This window comes from Bos taurus, chromosome 19 (genome assembly GCF_002263795.3).
Source record: "Bos taurus isolate L1 Dominette 01449 registration number 42190680 breed Hereford chromosome 19, ARS-UCD2.0, whole genome shotgun sequence".
Classification (NCBI taxonomy): domain Eukaryota; kingdom Metazoa; phylum Chordata; class Mammalia; order Artiodactyla; family Bovidae; genus Bos; species Bos taurus.
The window spans coordinates 10,841,139-10,858,769 of NC_037346.1; the positions used below are offsets into that span (position 1 = coordinate 10,841,139).

The 17,631-nt window shown below is 39.3% G+C and overlaps 1 protein-coding gene across 1 annotated transcript in view; it reads left to right on the plus strand.

The window, feature by feature from the left end:
* Window positions 1–164: 164 nt before the first annotated feature.
* RPS6KB1 (ribosomal protein S6 kinase B1) overlaps window positions 165–17,631 on the plus strand; it is a gene marked incomplete at its 3' end in the record, with an annotated part of 36,428 nt that continues 18,961 nt past the window's right edge. The window contains 4 exon segments of the mRNA NM_205816.1: window positions 165–305; window positions 7,795–7,844; window positions 8,841–8,961; window positions 10,490–10,558. Of these exon segments, the coding sequence (NP_991385.1) occupies window positions 165–305; window positions 7,795–7,844; window positions 8,841–8,961; window positions 10,490–10,558 (381 nt within the window).

Genomic DNA, 17,631 nt, shown 5'->3' on the forward strand with positions numbered 1-17,631 from the left:
GCACTGCGCACGTCCGTTGCCCATAGTTCGGCTTCACGGAGTCCTGTGCGCATGCCTCGGTGCCGAACTTGAGGAGCCAGTCTGGGGCCTAGGCGCAGACGCACTGAGCCCCAGCGGCCGGTGATGGCGGCAGCGGCGGCGGTGGCTGCGGCGGGTCCGGGCCCATGAGGCGACGACGGAGGCGGGACGGTTTCTACCCAGCGCCGGACTTCCGAGACAGGGAAGCTGAGGACATGGCAGGGGTGTTTGACATAGACCTGGACCAGCCAGAGGACGCGGGCTCTGAGGATGAGCTGGAGGAGGGGGTGAGGCCCGGGGTCCCCGGGGGTGGGGTGGGGGGGGGGGGCACCCGAGGTGACAGGGCCGGGGCGGCGGCGCGGGCCCGGGAAAGCCCGGCGCGTCCGAGGGCGCGGAGACCCGGGAGCGGGGGGCGCGAGTCGTTCCCGGAGATCCAGGAGGAGTCGAGGCGCCGCGCGGCCCGGAGCGGGGCAGCGGGCGGGGAGGACCTGGCCCTCAGGTGTGAGGCCGCTGCTGGGCTTGCAGGTGCCGGTCGCGCCCCTCGCCCCGGATGAGCGCAGCCGGGAGCAGCCCGTGGAGGGGACGGGGACGGGCGCGCGCGGCGGACTTGCCCGGAGCCCCGGGACCTGAGTGTGCGGGACGCGCGTGCTGCAAGCGTGTGCGTGTGCGGGGGGGAGGGGGACTGCGTTTGCTGGGTGTCCCGTAAGTGCAGGTGAAGCGCGGAAAGGGTGTCCCTTCGACTGTAAGATCTCAAGTGTTGCATCTTCAGACGTCCCACAACCACCTCTCTTCTCGGCCTGTCGCTTCTCTCCTAGGAAGCGCTCAGCTGTTAGAAGTGACAGCTGAAAACTTCTGTCGGGAGTAGCGCTGCCGCTGCAGTTACAGCCACCAGGAGTTTTATTTCGGGAGCAAGGGGGCTCTGCTGCATCTTCCAGGGTTTGTTTGTTTGCTTTTTTTTTTTTAATTAAAAAAACCCCTTCCGTGTGACTTAAAAAAATAATTTATAACGACACACGGCATTTGTAACTTACTTTTCCCTTAGTTATAGATGTCTATATTTTTTTCGAAATACTTGATGTAATTTTGGGGTGGAAAAAAACCAACGTTGACAGCTGTGATTTGGCTTGCCAAAAATAAATTGCTTGAACTGAGACTTGTGAATGGTGGTGTGAGGGCTTTCCTCGCTGTAATTTAGGGTGCTAAATTTAGAATTGTTTTTCCTAAATGCATAGCTCGTTTTTACCTTTGCTGTCTTAGTTATTCTTTATTCAAGATAAATTTATTGCAAAATCACAAGTTGTACCTGACGTTCACAAATAGTGTTGTCATGCTAAATCACTGATTCTGGGGCAAATGACCATCAGTGATAACCTCATGATAATTTAGATTGTAAATTCCATTGTCTAGATGAGTACATGGGTTTATGACTCAAGTCAGATATTTGCTCTAACTACAGAAGGGGCCTCCCTTTTTTTTTCTCCCACCCTATCTCCTCCCTCTGGCAAGTAAGTTGTTTCCTGCTTGTTGACAGAAGATGCTATATATGTTAAATACTTTAGGAAAATAGGTTTTATAGAACAGAAATGCTCTTCTTATCAGTTGAGTCTAAATCGAAATCAGGCAGTGTGGGCTGTGTGGAAGGTGGGTATTGAGATATATACTTTTTTTTTTTTGGTGGCTGCACAGCACAGCTAGTGGACTCTTAGTTCCCCAACCAGGGATTGAACAGGTTTCTGGCAGTGAAAGTGCCAAATCCTGACCACTGGACCGCTAGGGAAATATCCCTGATGTATATTTTTTAGTATGCTTGCATATGGAATTGCAGTTAGCTTCTCAATGGAACAAATATGGGATTACTTTCATTACATATAACATACTCTCATCAGTTATATTGGCTCCATATGGCAGTGGCTTGGGAGCGAAGCAGGGGAGGAAAGGATAAGGGTGCTTTATATCAATAAAATCTTCACCAGTTGAACTGATAAAATTTCCAGACCTTGGGTTTATTATGAGCTGAAAGTAAAATACCGTATTAAGATTCTTGCTGTGAATTAGGACCCCTCTTGAATGTTCGTTCTGCTGGGTACAGGCAAATAGGATTTTGAGCAGGTGTGGAAGAGGAGGTCAGAGAAATTGGTGGAAATAGGAAAGAGGAGGAAATATGACTACTACCCTAGGGAGAGGAGCTTTAATTACAAAGGTAATTAAAGAGGATTTTGAGGAAGAGGCTTCAGCAAAATATATCTAACATAGCAGTGCTTTTGGAGTCGAAAATGTTTCTTTTGAGTGTGTTATTCTAAGAGATGCAAGGTGGACAAGCAAAGAGTTGGAGTGGAATTGGGTTGGCCACCCAAGGAGATTCAGTGACATCCAGGTTTCTCTATAGGTTTTAAAATTCTGAAAAATGAGAGAAATTTAGATTCTTAGAAAATCTGACTACTGTGAATTTCTAATAATATAATTAGAATCCTGTTTGTGAATTTGTATCCTTTAGTGTGTCCATCCATCAGGTGCTCAGTAGTATCCAACTCTTCGTGACACCGTGGACTGTAGCACACCAGGCTCCTCTGTCCACGGGATTCCCAGGCAAGAAATCCGCGAATTTCCTCCTACAGGGGATCTTTCCAACCCAGGGATCTAACCCGAGTCTTCTGTGTCTCCTGTATTGCAGGCGGATTCTTTAACCCCTGAGCCACTGGGGAAGCCCCCATCCTTTAGTACAGAAGCTTTTAAAACATTGGTGCATATCAGAGTAGCCTCACATCCTCATTTTACAGAAAGGAAACTGAGGCATCAACCAGGGATATGATTGCCCAAGACCACGGAGATAACTAGTGGTAGTATCTTCTGACACAATTCAGTAAGCTTCGTTGCACAGCTTCTTCACTGCATTCACTAGTCTTGTTTGTAATGTACCTGTTTGTGGTGTGTCAGAGCTAATTCAGATCCTTCCAGCCACGCTCACTGACTGCATGATCTCAAATAAATTGCTTAACCTCTCAGACTAAAGACTCAGAAAAAAGACTTTTTTCTTCTCCATAAAATGAAGACTGTGTGAGATAGAGTATATCAAGTACTCTCAAAATATCCTGGCACATTATGTAGTTAGCTGGTTTATGGAAATAGAGCTTGTCAGTGTTAACTGATTGCCAAGGAACCAATCATTCAAGTTTACCCTCATCTATACATAAAGACATAATAATAAATGCAGTTATACTAGAGGTACTGCATTTTTAGAACAGCAGTTTGTTTCTTTCCTTCCTTGCTTTTTTTCTCTTTGTCGTTGGTCCTATTTAGAAATACATCCCCCCCCCCCGCTTTTTAATTTTTAAATTTTTGGCCGTGCTGGGTCTTTGTTGCTGTGTGCGGGCTTTCTCTAGTTGCAGAAAGCAGGGGCTGCTCTTGAGCTGTGGTGCGGTGGCTCCTTTCGTTGTGGAGAACGGGCTTTAGGCACAAGGGCTTCAGTGGTTGTGGCATGTGGGCTTAGTTGCCTTGTAGCATGTGGCATCTTCCCAGACCAGGGATTGAACTTGTGTCCCCTGCATTGGCAGGCAGATTCTTAACCACTGGGCCCCCAGGGACGTCCTAGAGATACCTACTTTTTAGGTATGTGACACTGAGTGAATCTATATTAGTGAATATATGTATTTATAGTAAATAGATGTATTTACATGGCGCAGTTAATTTTTCAGTGACTAAAAGATGAGAATTAGTTTTAAGTACTATATTAAAACCAGTGGTTGAAAGGGTTTTTGTTTTTCTGTTTCATTGGTGATAATATAATTTGGGAACAGAGTTGAAACTAAAGGAAAGTTTTCCTTTAGAAATTTTTTCATTAGATTATGAAAATGTTGGAAACCTCTGCTTTCTGTGAAGACACAGGTTAAAAGAGTAAAAGAAAATTGTTAATGCAACTTAAAAAAATCATGAATTTTTACTCTGCTAGTTCAAAATTTGAAATAGAGACTTCCTGCCGAATTTCAGATTGGGTTAGTAGATTTTTATTGAGCAAAAAGTTTAAAAAATTTTTAGTGTTTTGAAAAATAGTGGTATATAGATAATATGTATTCAGATGTTCATGATTATTAATATCTCAATATCTTGCATTTTATTAGATACTTACTGTAATGTACTTTTAAATAGCCAGTATTTGAGGCCAGATTTACTTCTTTTCCCCAGATTACTGAACCTTATTTTATAAGGAAATATCTGTGAACAGGCAGGCAAGTAGATAAATGACTTAATGAATATTTAGATTAAGGATATTTTTCACCCATTCTGTAACAATTTATTTAAAACTTTTTAAACAGTTTGTTTAAATTTTTATAAAATTGGGACTTAAGGCATATTAACTTGAATTTATGTATAATTTTAATTTAAAACTTTGTAAATAGTCATTCTGGTGGGCTAGTTTGAAACAGTTACCTTCTATAGTACCTTATTGTGTAGTCACTAAGTCCTGCGTCCAGCTCTTTTGTGACTCCATGGACTGCAGCCTGCCTGGCTCCTGCATCCATGGAATTCTCCAGATAAAAATGCAGGAGTGGGTTGCCGTTTTCTTCTCCAGGGGATCTTCCCAATCCAGGGATTGAACATGCGTCTCCTGCGTTGGCAGGAGAACTCTTCACCCCTGAGCCACAATGGGGAGAATTCTACTTTGTCAGTCGTAGTGGCACATACACAAAAAAACATTAGATGGGTCATAAAGCTTAAGGCAGAAAAAAAAATCTGCATAAAGTTTCCTGTGAAGGATAACCGTCAGTATGTCCTGTAGAATAGCTTGGTGTTTCTGGTGTTGGACTTCTAGATACCATTGAGTAGCAGAAAAAAATTGTGCCTCAAAATGCTTGTGCTCCAGAAGTAACGGTAGGAAGTTCTAAGCCCAGATGCAGGTGGCAAGACAGGCCTGGCTGACTCCGGAAGTGAAACATAGCCCCAGGGCATGTGGCTTCTTTCTAGGTGGCTTCAAAGTTGTGGCTCAGTGTTAATTACTCTGTAGTCTTTAATTTAGAATTAAGTAAAGTGAATATTAAAGATAAAACAATTATATAATACCAATTTTATAGAAGTTAGCCTTTTGTCTTTAAAGTGAAGTCTTCATAGGTGATTGTATGAAGCCCCAGAGACCTCCCCCCAAAAAAAATCCTCTAATGATAACCACCCCTGCCTGCCCCTCCCACACAAAAGAAGCTGTATCAAGTTGAAACTGCAAGTATTTTTTCCCTTGATACCGCACCCCCCTCCCCCCACTCTACCCCATTTGCCTAGGTCTAATCATGAGACACACATCCTTGGTGTTAGACTTCATCCTGAGTTGTTCACACTGTGGGCAAGTTCTGACTAAAACACTTGTTTTGAGAGCGCATTTGACCACTCATTGTGTAAAAATACTGTCCATTGCCTTTGTGTATCATGACTGTGTACTGGTATCTTTGAAGAAAGATGAGTTCACCTAAATATTCATTGAATTATTCCAAAATTCTTAATAAAAACTTTAAAACTTCTAATTTTTTGATGCCTTTGATAGAAATTGAGAGTTCATAATCAGACTGTATTTAAGAATACTCATTTTAAAGCTGCATTTTATAATACTAATAACTGAGTTTCTGCTGCCAGGTTATATTTTAGAGTTCCGTGACTTTTAGTATATTTATAGAGTCATATAGCCATCACCAGAATTTAGTTTTAGCACATTTCTGTCGCCCTCAACAGAAACTCCTCACTGCCATCCCCAGCCCTCAGCAGCTACTAGTCTGTTTCCCATACCTGTAAATGTGCCTTTCTGGAGCGTCCATAAGTGGGCTTATATATTACGTGGCCTTTTGTGTTTGGCTTCTTTCACTCAAGTTGATGATTTAAGGATCATCTTTGTTGTAGTATATATCAGTGTTTCATTCCTTTTTATAGCCAAATAGTATTCCATTGTTAATGTCAACGACATTTATCATTTCACTGGTTGATGTTCATCTGAGTCGTTTCCATTTGGGGGCTATTGTAAATAATGCTGCTATGAACATTTATGCCTGAGTCTTTGTGGAACATGTTATTTTCATTTCTCTTGGGTAGATACCAAGGAATAGATTTGCTGGATCATATGGTAAGTCTATGTTTAATTTTTGAAGAAACTGCCTAACTTTTCCAAAGTGGTTATACCATTTTACATTGCTGCCAGCAGTGTATAAGGGTTACAATTTCTCTGCATCCTTGCCAAACTTTTTTTTTTTGTCTTTTTAATTGTAGCTATCCTGCTGAAGCTATCCTAGTTGATGTGAAGTGATATCTCCATAGAGTTTTGGCTTGCACTTCCCTAAGGGCTAATGATACTGAACGTACTTTCATGTGACTTTTGGCCACTTACCTTCTTTGTGGAAATGCCTGTTCAGATCCTAACCTATTTTTTTTTAAGTGGGTTACTTATTTTTTTTATTATTGAGTTATAGAAGTTCTTTGTATGTTCTTATTTTATGGATTGTGAAGATTTACTCTCTCCTAGTTCTTCTAAAAATTTTATAGTTTGTAGTTTTAGTTCTTACATTTAGGTCTGTGACCCACTTTTACGCATGGTGTGAAGGTAAGGATCCAAAGTAAATGTTCGCATGTGGATATGCGATTGTCCTGAACTGTCATTTATTGAAACAAGTCTCTCTCCCATTGAATTTTCTTAGCATCTTTGTCAAAAATCAGTTGACCATAAATGGAAGGGTTTATTCTGCGCTCTCATTTCTATTTCATTGATTTATATTTCTGTCCTTATGCCAGTACCACACTGAATTAATTGCTGTTGCTTCATAGTACATTTTGAAATCAGGACATGTAAGTCCCCCAACTTTGTTCTCCTTTTTCAAGACTGTTTTCACCCCACCCCCACCCTTGATTTTCTGAGTGAATTTTAGGATAAGCTTGGCACTTTCTGCAAGAAAGGGACTAGGTGTTTTTAAAAGATTGAGTTGAATCTGTAAACCAATTTGTTTAGTATCGCCATCTTAACAATGTTAAGTTGTCTGATGCATGAACATGGAGTGTCTTTTGATTTATTTAGGTCTTTTAAAATTTCTTTCAGCAATGTTTTTGGAGTTATTAAATATTGAAACCTTGCACTTTTGTTAAATTTATTTCTAAGTATTTTATTCTATTGATGCCACTGTGAATGGAGTTATCTTAATTTCATTTTTGAATTGTTCATTTTGCTATTGTACAGAGGGTTAAATTAAGTTTTGCACTCATTTATACTATGGTCAGAATAAATGTTTGGCCAGTATGACTCCACACAATTTGAGACTGTTGCTTAACTGTTTTGCTTTGATCAGCCGTATCATTCATGACAATGTCTTGGAATGGTTGTGGTTACCTTAGGCTTGGTTAGGTTGCAGTTACATAAGGTTTCTAGCATTATGTTAGTCTTACCAAAAGCATGTCAAAATAACTTTTTATAAGTCATTTGATTAACTCAGAATGCGGTACCTTTAGTTTAATAAAATGCAGAATACATACTTTGAATACATGTAATTTTTGAAGGAGAAATCACCCGGTTTTGTTTGTAGGTCATTGACGAGCAGCATCTATAGCTTAGTTGTCACATAAAATTAAAAGTGAAATCCCCCCAATATTGTTTGTGTGCTTTACTTTGTTCATCACATTTACCTATTAATAAAGCATAGAGAATTTGTAAGCTGATTTCTTTCATTCATTCTCCTTCAGTAATGGGGTGAAGCATTACATTTTTAAATTTCTTGTTTATGGGATTATTTATTTTTAAAACTTTAACATATTTTTCAGGGTCAGTTAAATGAAAGCATGGACCATGGGGGAGTTGGACCATATGAACTGTAAGTATATTTGAAAAGGTTTCACTGTGCTGTCTTTTTTTAATTTAGGTTATATCAGCTCCAGTTTACAGCCATCATGTGATTTTAATAACCTATTCTTAAATATATAGTCATACAGAGACTTGGTTTATTGAGCTTGGCACCAATATGAAAACATATCTGGGGTTTTGAGATCATGTATGGATTTTGAGAAGAAGATTATTAAAATTCAGAGTATTCTGATTATGAGTCTAAGTGTGTAAAAGATTTTTATTAGTTTAATATGGAGAACTACCTTTTCCTACTGAACAATAAAAATTTTAGAAATGCTCCCCAAATCAAATCCCTCTTGTTTTGCTTGTAATGCGTCATCTAAACAGAGATTTGTGCATTCTTGTGTCATTCTGGGAAAGCTTCATTAGTTGAATAAGGTGTATCCCACCTTCAAGTAAAAAGCCTTGGATTGTGGGGAAATTAAGATCACTCATAGAAAGCATTTAAATGACAGATAAATTGCTACCCTTTTTGGAACCTTTAAGTATATATGGAAAGATGCATGGTTATAATTTAATAACAAGAATTTTTAGCTGAAAACTTGAACTAATTGGGTACTTTTAGAAAGTGCTTAGATTTTCTGCTGATGTTGCCAAGTACAGTTGGATAATATCTAACCTCAGACATTTTGAATAAACTAAATTTGAATAACTAGAAGACTTTTTTCCTTTGTCAGCTTAATAAACTTGTTCTAATTCATCTTAGTTTGGGAGTACTTGATGCTTATGAAAATCAATAATCAGTAGCACATTCTGTAAACAAGCAGATCAGCAGACAGTTCTCAAGCCACCCTAATCTTGACCTACCATGTCATCGAATCATTAACTTAGAGCACAGATACTAAATTTGCTATCATGTACTTTTTTCCTTTTACTTAATTGGAGTATAATTCTCATTCTAACAATATGCTGAAGGTAATTTAACTTCTCACAAATTTACTTTTGGTTTTGTTTTTCTCCCCAGTGGCATGGAACATTGTGAGAAATTTGAAATCTCAGAAACTAGTGTGAACAGAGGGCCAGAAAAAATCAGACCAGAATGTTTTGAGCTCCTTCGAGTACTTGGTAAAGGGGGCTATGGAAAGGTAGGAAGTATTTTGAAATGAGAGCTGTCTTTGTCTGTCTCGGGTAGATTAATGTTTACACCGTTTCCAGCTGTCTTCTTCAGTCTTTGTAAGCTCTCAGCAAAGGACAGGATCATTTAACCTGGTATTATTTGAGCAATGTATAGAAGCTCTCCTCTTACTACCATTCACATAACAGCCTGGCACTTTGTGGGTACTCAGTCAATATTTGTGGAATAAATAAATAGGCAGCTGGGCTAGGGAGTATCTGTTATTAGAGGATTCATTCCTTCCTTTTGTTAAATGGTACCGACTATAGGTATTCTTTTAAAAAACAAACTACTCCTTACTTTCAAGAGGCATGGCACATTAGATTAGTATCAGTTACTGAGACCTTAATCTAAATTGATTTTCTTTGACTTGCAGTATTCAGAGCAATAGAGTTAGGGCAGTTGAAGAATTTAAAAGAGGAGAAGAAAAATGAAGAACATCTTTTGGTTTCATAGTTTTGCCAGAAACTTTCTAATTTAAGACCTCACCTTTGAGTGTTCTATTCAAGAAAATTTGGACATTCTGTTTGCCATTCTTTTTCAAAAGACAGAGTTTGGGTAACATGTTAGTACTTAAGATTAAGCTTGAGAACTACTTATGCTATTGTGTAGTGTTAATTTTTGCAAAACATGGCATTTGTAGTTTATTCTTAGGCTTTAGGACACATTCTCGTCTGTTTTAATCATTGTGAATGTATAGCACATGCACTGTGAATCTCATATTTTAGCTGTTGCATGAGAGGATATTATGGCTAATCATTTTAAGGCTTAAGTAATTCCTGTCAAATATTAAATAGTTATATGTGAAGCATCTCTGAAAATTTATGAGCTATTTTATAATTTCTGTGTGTCTAGGAAACATGATTATAGTCTTTTCTATGCAAACTTGGATTTTATAAAGTAACATGGAGTGCTTGTTATTAGATGGTAATGACCACTTTTGCCACCAGATGTCAGCAGAATAAACAGGAAGGTTCTGTGTTGTATGACAGTTTTCACTACTAAGGACTTCCTAGGTAGCTCAGCTGGTCAAGAATCCTCCTGCAATGCAGGAGAACCCAGTTCGATCCCTGGGAAGTGAAGATCCCCTAAAGGGACACGCTACCCACTCCAGTTTTCTTGGGCTTCTCTGGTGGCTCAGATGGTAAAGAATTTGCCTGCAATGTGGGAGCCCTGGGTTGGGAAGATCCCCTGGAGGAGAGCATGGCAGCCCATTCCAGTATTCTTGCCTGGAGAATCCCCAAGGACAGAGAAGCCAGGTGGGTTACAGTCCGTGGGGTCGCAAAGAATCGGACACGACTGAGTGATTAAGCACACTAGTAAATCTTGAATGCAGTCTGGCTCTTTTAGCTCATCATTTTTGTACACAGTCCTTGATGGTGCTAGTTTCTGTAAGAATATAGACTGCTGTATCATTTGCTTCGTATACCTAGGAATTAAGGGACTGTGACTTAACATAGTTTAGCTTTTAATAACACACACTTTTATTTTTCATCCAGGTTTTTCAAGTACGAAAAGTAACAGGAGCAAATACCGGGAAAATATTTGCCATGAAGGTGCTTAAAAAGGTGATTTCTCTCCTCCCCCTCAACTATGTTCTTAATTGCTATAAAATTGATATTTTGGTCTAAAATTCTCAGTTAAAAATTGTATTTCTACCACAATTATAAGTCCTCTTGGAATGTGGGGTACATTTTATCATTCTTACGCCTGTTTTATTCTGCTTGGTTACTTGGTGAGGGTGCAGAGGAGATCGTTTCATTTCTCCTCTGAGGTTAACTCTTTAGCCCTTTGTTCTGGTCTCTGTATTTCTAAGTAATAAGCATGTTCTGCTGTGACTTAATTCAGTAGTTTTAGAATTAGAGATTGACTTCCTGTTTTATTCCTTTCTTCCTTTTTCCCATCCTCATCTGGCATCATTTTCTTTCGATCTACTGTTGCCTTCTCAAACCTCCCATCAACTCTAAAACACCTTTCAGGCCAGTGTATGAGCACACTTATGAGATAAGTGACTAGTCCTGTTTATTTTGCTCGGGCCACCCCAGAGGAGCCTTCTGTCCCCTGCTCTCACCTGTGCTGATCTTTCTCTCGGCATTGCTGTCATTACTGGACTTCCCCTTCACTACAATCCTTCAGATCCTCCTGACTCCGTCAGTGTTGGATCCTTTGTTCCTTGGATCCCAGATTTTCCTTTTTCTTAGTTTGTGTCCTGTTCCCTTGCTCTGGTGACCATTTACTGGTGATTTCCTGAGAAACTGAAAGAAGGGGAATTTGATATTCCAAATTTTTGCAGTGATGTGTCTTGCTTTGATTCTTATTATTTATTTTTACTGTTTCAGTCTTAAAAGTTTTCGTCTTTTAGCTCCAGGGAATTTTCTTTTATGATCTCTTCGATAATTTTCCTCTGGTTGTTTTCTTCTCTTAGAATTGCGTTTACTTGGGTGTTGGACCTCCTAGACTGATCATCTGTTTTTCTTTCCTTTCCACTTGTCCATTTCTTTATCTTTTTGTTTACTTTCTGAGGTTTTTCCTAGAAATTTATTTTCTAATCATTTTTAAAATTTAGTGTATTTATTTGGCTTTGCGTTATGGCTTGTGGGATTTCATTAATAGTTGCCCGACCAGGGATCCAGTCCAGGCCCCTGGCAGTGCAAGTGCAGAGTCTTAATCCCTGGACTGCCAAAGAATTCCCTTACTTATATTTTAAAAACTATCATATTTGTAATTCCCCAAAGCTCTTTTTGTTGTTTTTTTTTCTTTTTATACCTATTTTGTGAGTACAGTATTTTCCTTTATTCCTCTGAGACATTTTAATTATAAATTCTTTGAAATATTCTTTTGTCTGATGGGCGTGTCTCTTGTCTAGGTTCCTATTTTCTTTGACTTTGATTTAGTGTTTTGTTGCCATGTTAGGGGCCTTCTTTACATGTCTGGTGTCCTTGAAGAGTGGAACTCTGAGAAGCTGATCAGAAGCTGAGTACGTGTAGCCTTCTCCAGTGTGCAGTCATGAGATTAGCTGGCAGTTGACTAAGAACTTCTAAACGTCAGTGTCTAAAAGTCTTTTTTCTGATATGGATCAATTCGTGCTGGGAAAGATCCTCTATTATTCTGCCTAGAAAAAGCATTCTGGGGCTGGATGACAGACAGGAGATGGAGATCTCACCTTTCAACATCAGATTTTTACTGAAATCACGTTTGTTTTGTTTTTAACTTTATTGATGTATAGTTGCTTTACAATGTTATGTTCATTTCTGCTGCACAGCAAAGCGATTCACTTACACATGCATATTCTTTTTCATCCATTATGGTTTATCACATGACATCTATTATAGTTCCCTGTGCTATGCGGTAGGTCTTTGCTGTTTATCCAGCCTCTGTGTACTAGTTTGCATCTGCTAATCCCAAACTCCCAAACCTTGCCTCTACCTTCCCTCCCTATCCCCAGCCACGAGTGTATTTGCTTTGTGCGTCTATTTCTGTTTTGTAGATAGCTTTATTTGTTGTATTTTGTTTACGTAACTGATACATGGTATTTTGTCTTTCTCTTTCGGACTTTGCTTAAATGTGGTAGTATCTAGGTCCATCCATGTTGCTGCAGATAGCATTGTTTTGGTCTTTATTATGGCTGAGTAGCGAGGTCAAGTTTTTACTTCAGCACTCTACTCTATCTGATCCTTCACTCTTTTTTTTTTTTTTTTTTTCTGTAGACTACATCTCTCCAAGTGGTAGTTCCTGGCTGGTTACTATAGATTTGGGAATCTTGCTGATCTATCTGTTCTTACAGAGACTTTGAGATAATCCTCCTGTTTTCAGCCCTCCACCTTCTGCATTCTTTTGAGATGCAGAGTTACATGTGTTTCTTTGTTTTATTAACCTTGGATTGTGTATGTTTGGTTTTTTGTTCTTTTGGTTTGGGATTGATTTCTGAAAATATCTCACTGTCTTAAAATCTTAGTAGGAAACTATATTAAGACAATGAAAATGACTTTTAAAAAAAAATACAATGTTTATATATCATCCTATTGTCCCTGATTTTTACTTAAGCAGTACAAATGACTTCTTAATTTAAAAACTGAGGAACAAATACTGTGACCACAACTTTATTGGTGATTGTCTTAAAGAAGCAGTTTAGGTATTTTCAACTTCAGTTTCTGTATCAGTAAGCCAGAATTAATCTGCTCTCTGGCTTTCCCATTGGAATCATTTGAGATTATGGATTTTTTTATCTATACAGTATTTTAAGTCTAAAATTGGAGACAGTATAAATAATACTTGTTCTTGCAGTGTTGAAAGAAGTACTGGTCAGGTTTCTTAGAATAATCCATTCCTTTTGATATGTTGTTTATGAACGCCTGATAATCAGGGCTGAGCAAAATTAGTCATAATTATATCTTAAGTGTCTGGCACAGATATCTTTAATGGAAAGAAGAGGGTTTTTTTTTTCCCCCTACTGATGGTAAGCGGGTGTGGATTAATATATTGGGAAGTCCATAGACGTAACTGCTGCCATTTGTCAGGCTTCCTTTTTGTGCCCAGGCATTGAAGACCTAACTTGCTTTGCCTCTTCTTTTGCTTAGTTACCATGCGTTCTCACTGTGTGGCTTTTCTTTCCCTAAGCCTGGCTAGAGAATCACGCACTGTCTCATTCTTTCCTTGCTGTTCCCGAAAAGCTAGGGTTAGGTCCAAGGTTTTAATTCCTAAATCCCTAGGTAAAGATAACTGTGTTCTCCCTTTGAGTTTCTTCTTTTGATTTTGTTATCCCTGGAAGCAGAGAGTACTAACCCTCTTGGCCTGAGTATGTGGTAAAAATTTACCTCTTTCTAACCTTAAAGATAAAATCATAAACCAGATGTTCCCTTGTCTTAAATGAGTTGCTTACGTCTGAATAATCCATCTGGATTTATTAGTTCTCCTGGGCTTGTTTACTCACTATGAGAAGCTTAGAATGTTGAGGAATAGACTGTTTCCAACAACTATCTCTCTGTCCTACCAGTTGCATCAAAATGTATACTCTAGAAGCAAAATATCATTGCCCATGTCATTAGTTCAGCTTACATTGTAAATTTTACAACCTTTGGCCAAAGGCTTGTAGCTCACAGATTGGTCATGTTTCTTTCATTCCTTCTTTTACTGAACCAGCTGAGACTCTGTAGTGTGCTAGAGACTAGGATTTAGCACTTGAGACGAATGTAATCTATGCTCTCACTCTGTTTACTGTGTAATTCAAGGGAAGAACTGATAAGCTTATCTATAATTTCTACTCTAGTCAAAACCTTCCCACTTTGAGGATTAAGCTTATACTAATCTCTTAGTGTTTATCAGTCATTTTCCCCCCACTCTCAAGTCTTATTTTCCTGGGTGTATTCTGTATCCTTGTATTAAATAAGTAATCGATTGCCTAGCCTTCTAATTCCTCATTGATCTCAAATCCATCAGCGTTCACCTCCATTTCACATCGCCAGGCCCCATAGTTGTATCGTCCTCTTCTGAAACACTGGACTATAATAGAACAACATTCTCGCTTTTTATTCCTATAGTGCCTGGTCTTTGGCCCTTTTAGTGCTTTGACCTTTCTGTTTTTCCCTTCAAGTTCTTAGTCCCCTTTTAATTTTCCTTATACCTACTCTAGCCTAATCAACATGCTCTGCCACGTCAGTCACCTGCTATCCCTGGTTGACCTTATCCTCCAGAACGCTCTCATCAGTTTATCTGTTAATACTCCTTTATTCCTGTATCTCAGTTATTGAACATCACTGGTAGAAATCACACAAACTTTAAATTGCTACTGGGAAAAATTCATAGTCCCCAACTCACGTAGACCCTCAGTACCCACCAAAGGTTCCTAGCCAGCCCCTGCCATTCTCTGCAACTAGTAGAGACTTTACTGTCAGTCCAGCTATTCTTTTTTAGCAAACTGCCTCTCTTCCTAATTGAGGCTGTCGGACACGATTCCCTTCACTTTTCTTACCCTAATGCTGTGTTGTCTGCGTTTTCACCTGTCTTCATCTCTCTCTCTCCAGGCTTAGTGGGAGATGTGTTCTTCCTCCTTTCCAAGGCCAAACTCTCTCTTTATGTTTGGATCCCCTCTCTTTCTGCCTGCTTAGCGTCTTTTTGTCACTTCTCTTTCTGCATCCTGATTTCATTCTCTGTTTAAATATATTCATGTCTTTGCCATATTTAGAAAGTAAATCCTTTCTTTACTCGAAGTTTATCATAGCTTCCAGTCTCTGCCATTCATAGACTAATTTCTTAAGAAGTCATTTTCTATTATTTTTTTTACTCACTATCTTTTGAACTCACAACTCTACTATTTTGATGAAACTCTTTCCCTTTGTCAGCAGGGATCTAATTGCTGGATCCAGTAGTCTTTTCCTTCAGTTCAGTTCAGTCACTCAGTCGTGTCTGACTCTTTGCACCCCCATGAATTGCAGCACACCAGGCCTCCCTGTCCATCACCAACTCCCGGAGTTCACTCAGACTCACGTCCATCGAGTCGGTGATGCCATCCAGCCATCTCATCCTCTGTCGTCTCCTCCTCCTCCTGCCCCCAATCCCTTCCAGCATCAGAGTCTTTTCCAGTAAGTCAACTCTTCACGTGAGGAGGCCAAAGTATTGGAGTTTCAGCTTTAGCATCAGTCCTTCCAATGAACACCCAGGACTGATCTCCTTCAGAATGGACTGGTTGGATGTCCTTGCAGTCCAAGGGACTCTCAGGAGTCTTCTCCAACACCACAGTTCAAAAGCATCAATTCTTTGGCACTCAGATTTCTTCACAGTCCAACTGTCACATCCATACTTGACCACTGGAAAAACCATAGCCTTGACTAGACGGACCTTTGTTGGCAAAGTAATGTCTCTGCTTTTCAATCTGCTGTCTAGGTTGGTCATAACTTTCCTTCCAAGGAGTAAGCGTCTTTTAATTTCATGGCTGCAATCACCATCTGCAGTGATTTTGGAGCCCCAAAAAATAAAGTCTGACACTGTTTCCCCATCTATTTCACCATGAAGTGATGGGACCAGATGCTGTGATCTTAGTTTTCTGAATGTTGAGCTTTAAGTCAACTTTTTCACTCTCCTTTTTCACTTTCATCAAGAGGCTTTTGAGTTCCTCTTCACTTTCTGCCATAAGGGTGGTGTCATCTGCATATCTGAGGTTATTGATATTTCTCCTGGCAGTTTTGATTCCAGCTTGTGCTTCTTCCAGCCCAGCGTTTCTCATGATGTACTCTGCATAGAAGTTAAATAAACAGGGTGACAATATACAGCCTTGATGTACTCCTTTTCCTATTTGGAACCAGTGTGTTGTTCCATGTCCATTTCTAACTGTTGCATCCTGACCTGCATATAGGTTTCTCAAGAGACAGGTCAGGTGGTCTGGGATTCCCATCTCTTTCAGAATTTTCCACAGTTTATTGTGATCCACACAGTCAAAGGCGTTGGCATAGTCAATAAAGCAGAAATAGATGTTTTTCTGGAACTCTCTTGCTTTTTCGATGATCCAGTGGACATTGGCAATTTGATCTCTGGTTCCTCTGCCTTTTCTAAAACCAGCTTGAACATCTGGAAGTTCACGTTCACATATTGCTGAAGCCTGGCTTGGAAAATTTTGAGCATTACTTTACTAGCGTGTGAGATGAGTGCAATTGTGTGGTAGTTTGAGCATTCTTTGGCATTGCCTTTCTTTGGGATTGGAATGAATACTGACCTTTTCCAGTCCTGTAGCCACTGCTGAGTTTTCCAGATTAGCTGGCATATTGAGTGCAGCACTATCACAGCATCATCTTTCAGGATTTGAAATAGCTCAACTGGAATTCCATCACCTCCACTATCGTTGTTCGTAGTGATGCTTTCTAAGGCCCACTTGACTTCACACTCCAGGATGTCTGGCTCTAGGTGAGTGATCACACCATCGTGATTATCTTGGTTGTGAAGATCTTTTTTGTACAGTTCTTCTGTGTATTCTTGCCACCTCTTCTTAACATCTTCTGCTTCTGTTAGGTCCCTACCATTTCTGTCCCTTATCAAGTCTTTCCTTAACTCATCCTTAATTTACCTCTCTGTTGCACTGAAGCTATTGACCACAGCATTTTGAAACTACACTCCCCTGACTTCTGTGGCTCTTTTGTGATTTTTTCTTTCCTAATTCTTCATCTTATCTTCTTGATGTCTTGCTTCTCAGACTTTCTCAAAATTACTTATTTAAACAATTCAAACCTCCTGAACAGGTAAAAAATAACACCTTGGAAGTTTTTCAAACTTTGCAGAGTTGCAAGAATAGTACAGTGATCACCAGTTGTTAATTTTGCCGTATTTTCTTTGTCTGCCGTTCCCTTTATCTCTCCTCTCTCTGTATGTACACATATGTATATTCAAAGTTTTTATTTTTTTATTTTTTATTTTTTTCAAAGTTTTTATTTTTTTGCTATACAAATTGAAAGTTATTTGCAGATATGGCACTTTGCCTTTAAAATCTCTAGTATACATAACCACAATGTAATTATCACATTTGGGAAGTTTAATATTGGTATACAATTCTGTTTTCCTGATACATTGTCTATAGTCAAACTTCCCTAGTTATGTCAATAGTATCCTTTACAGCTATTTTTTGTTTTTAATATCGAGGATTTAAAGAAGGATCACA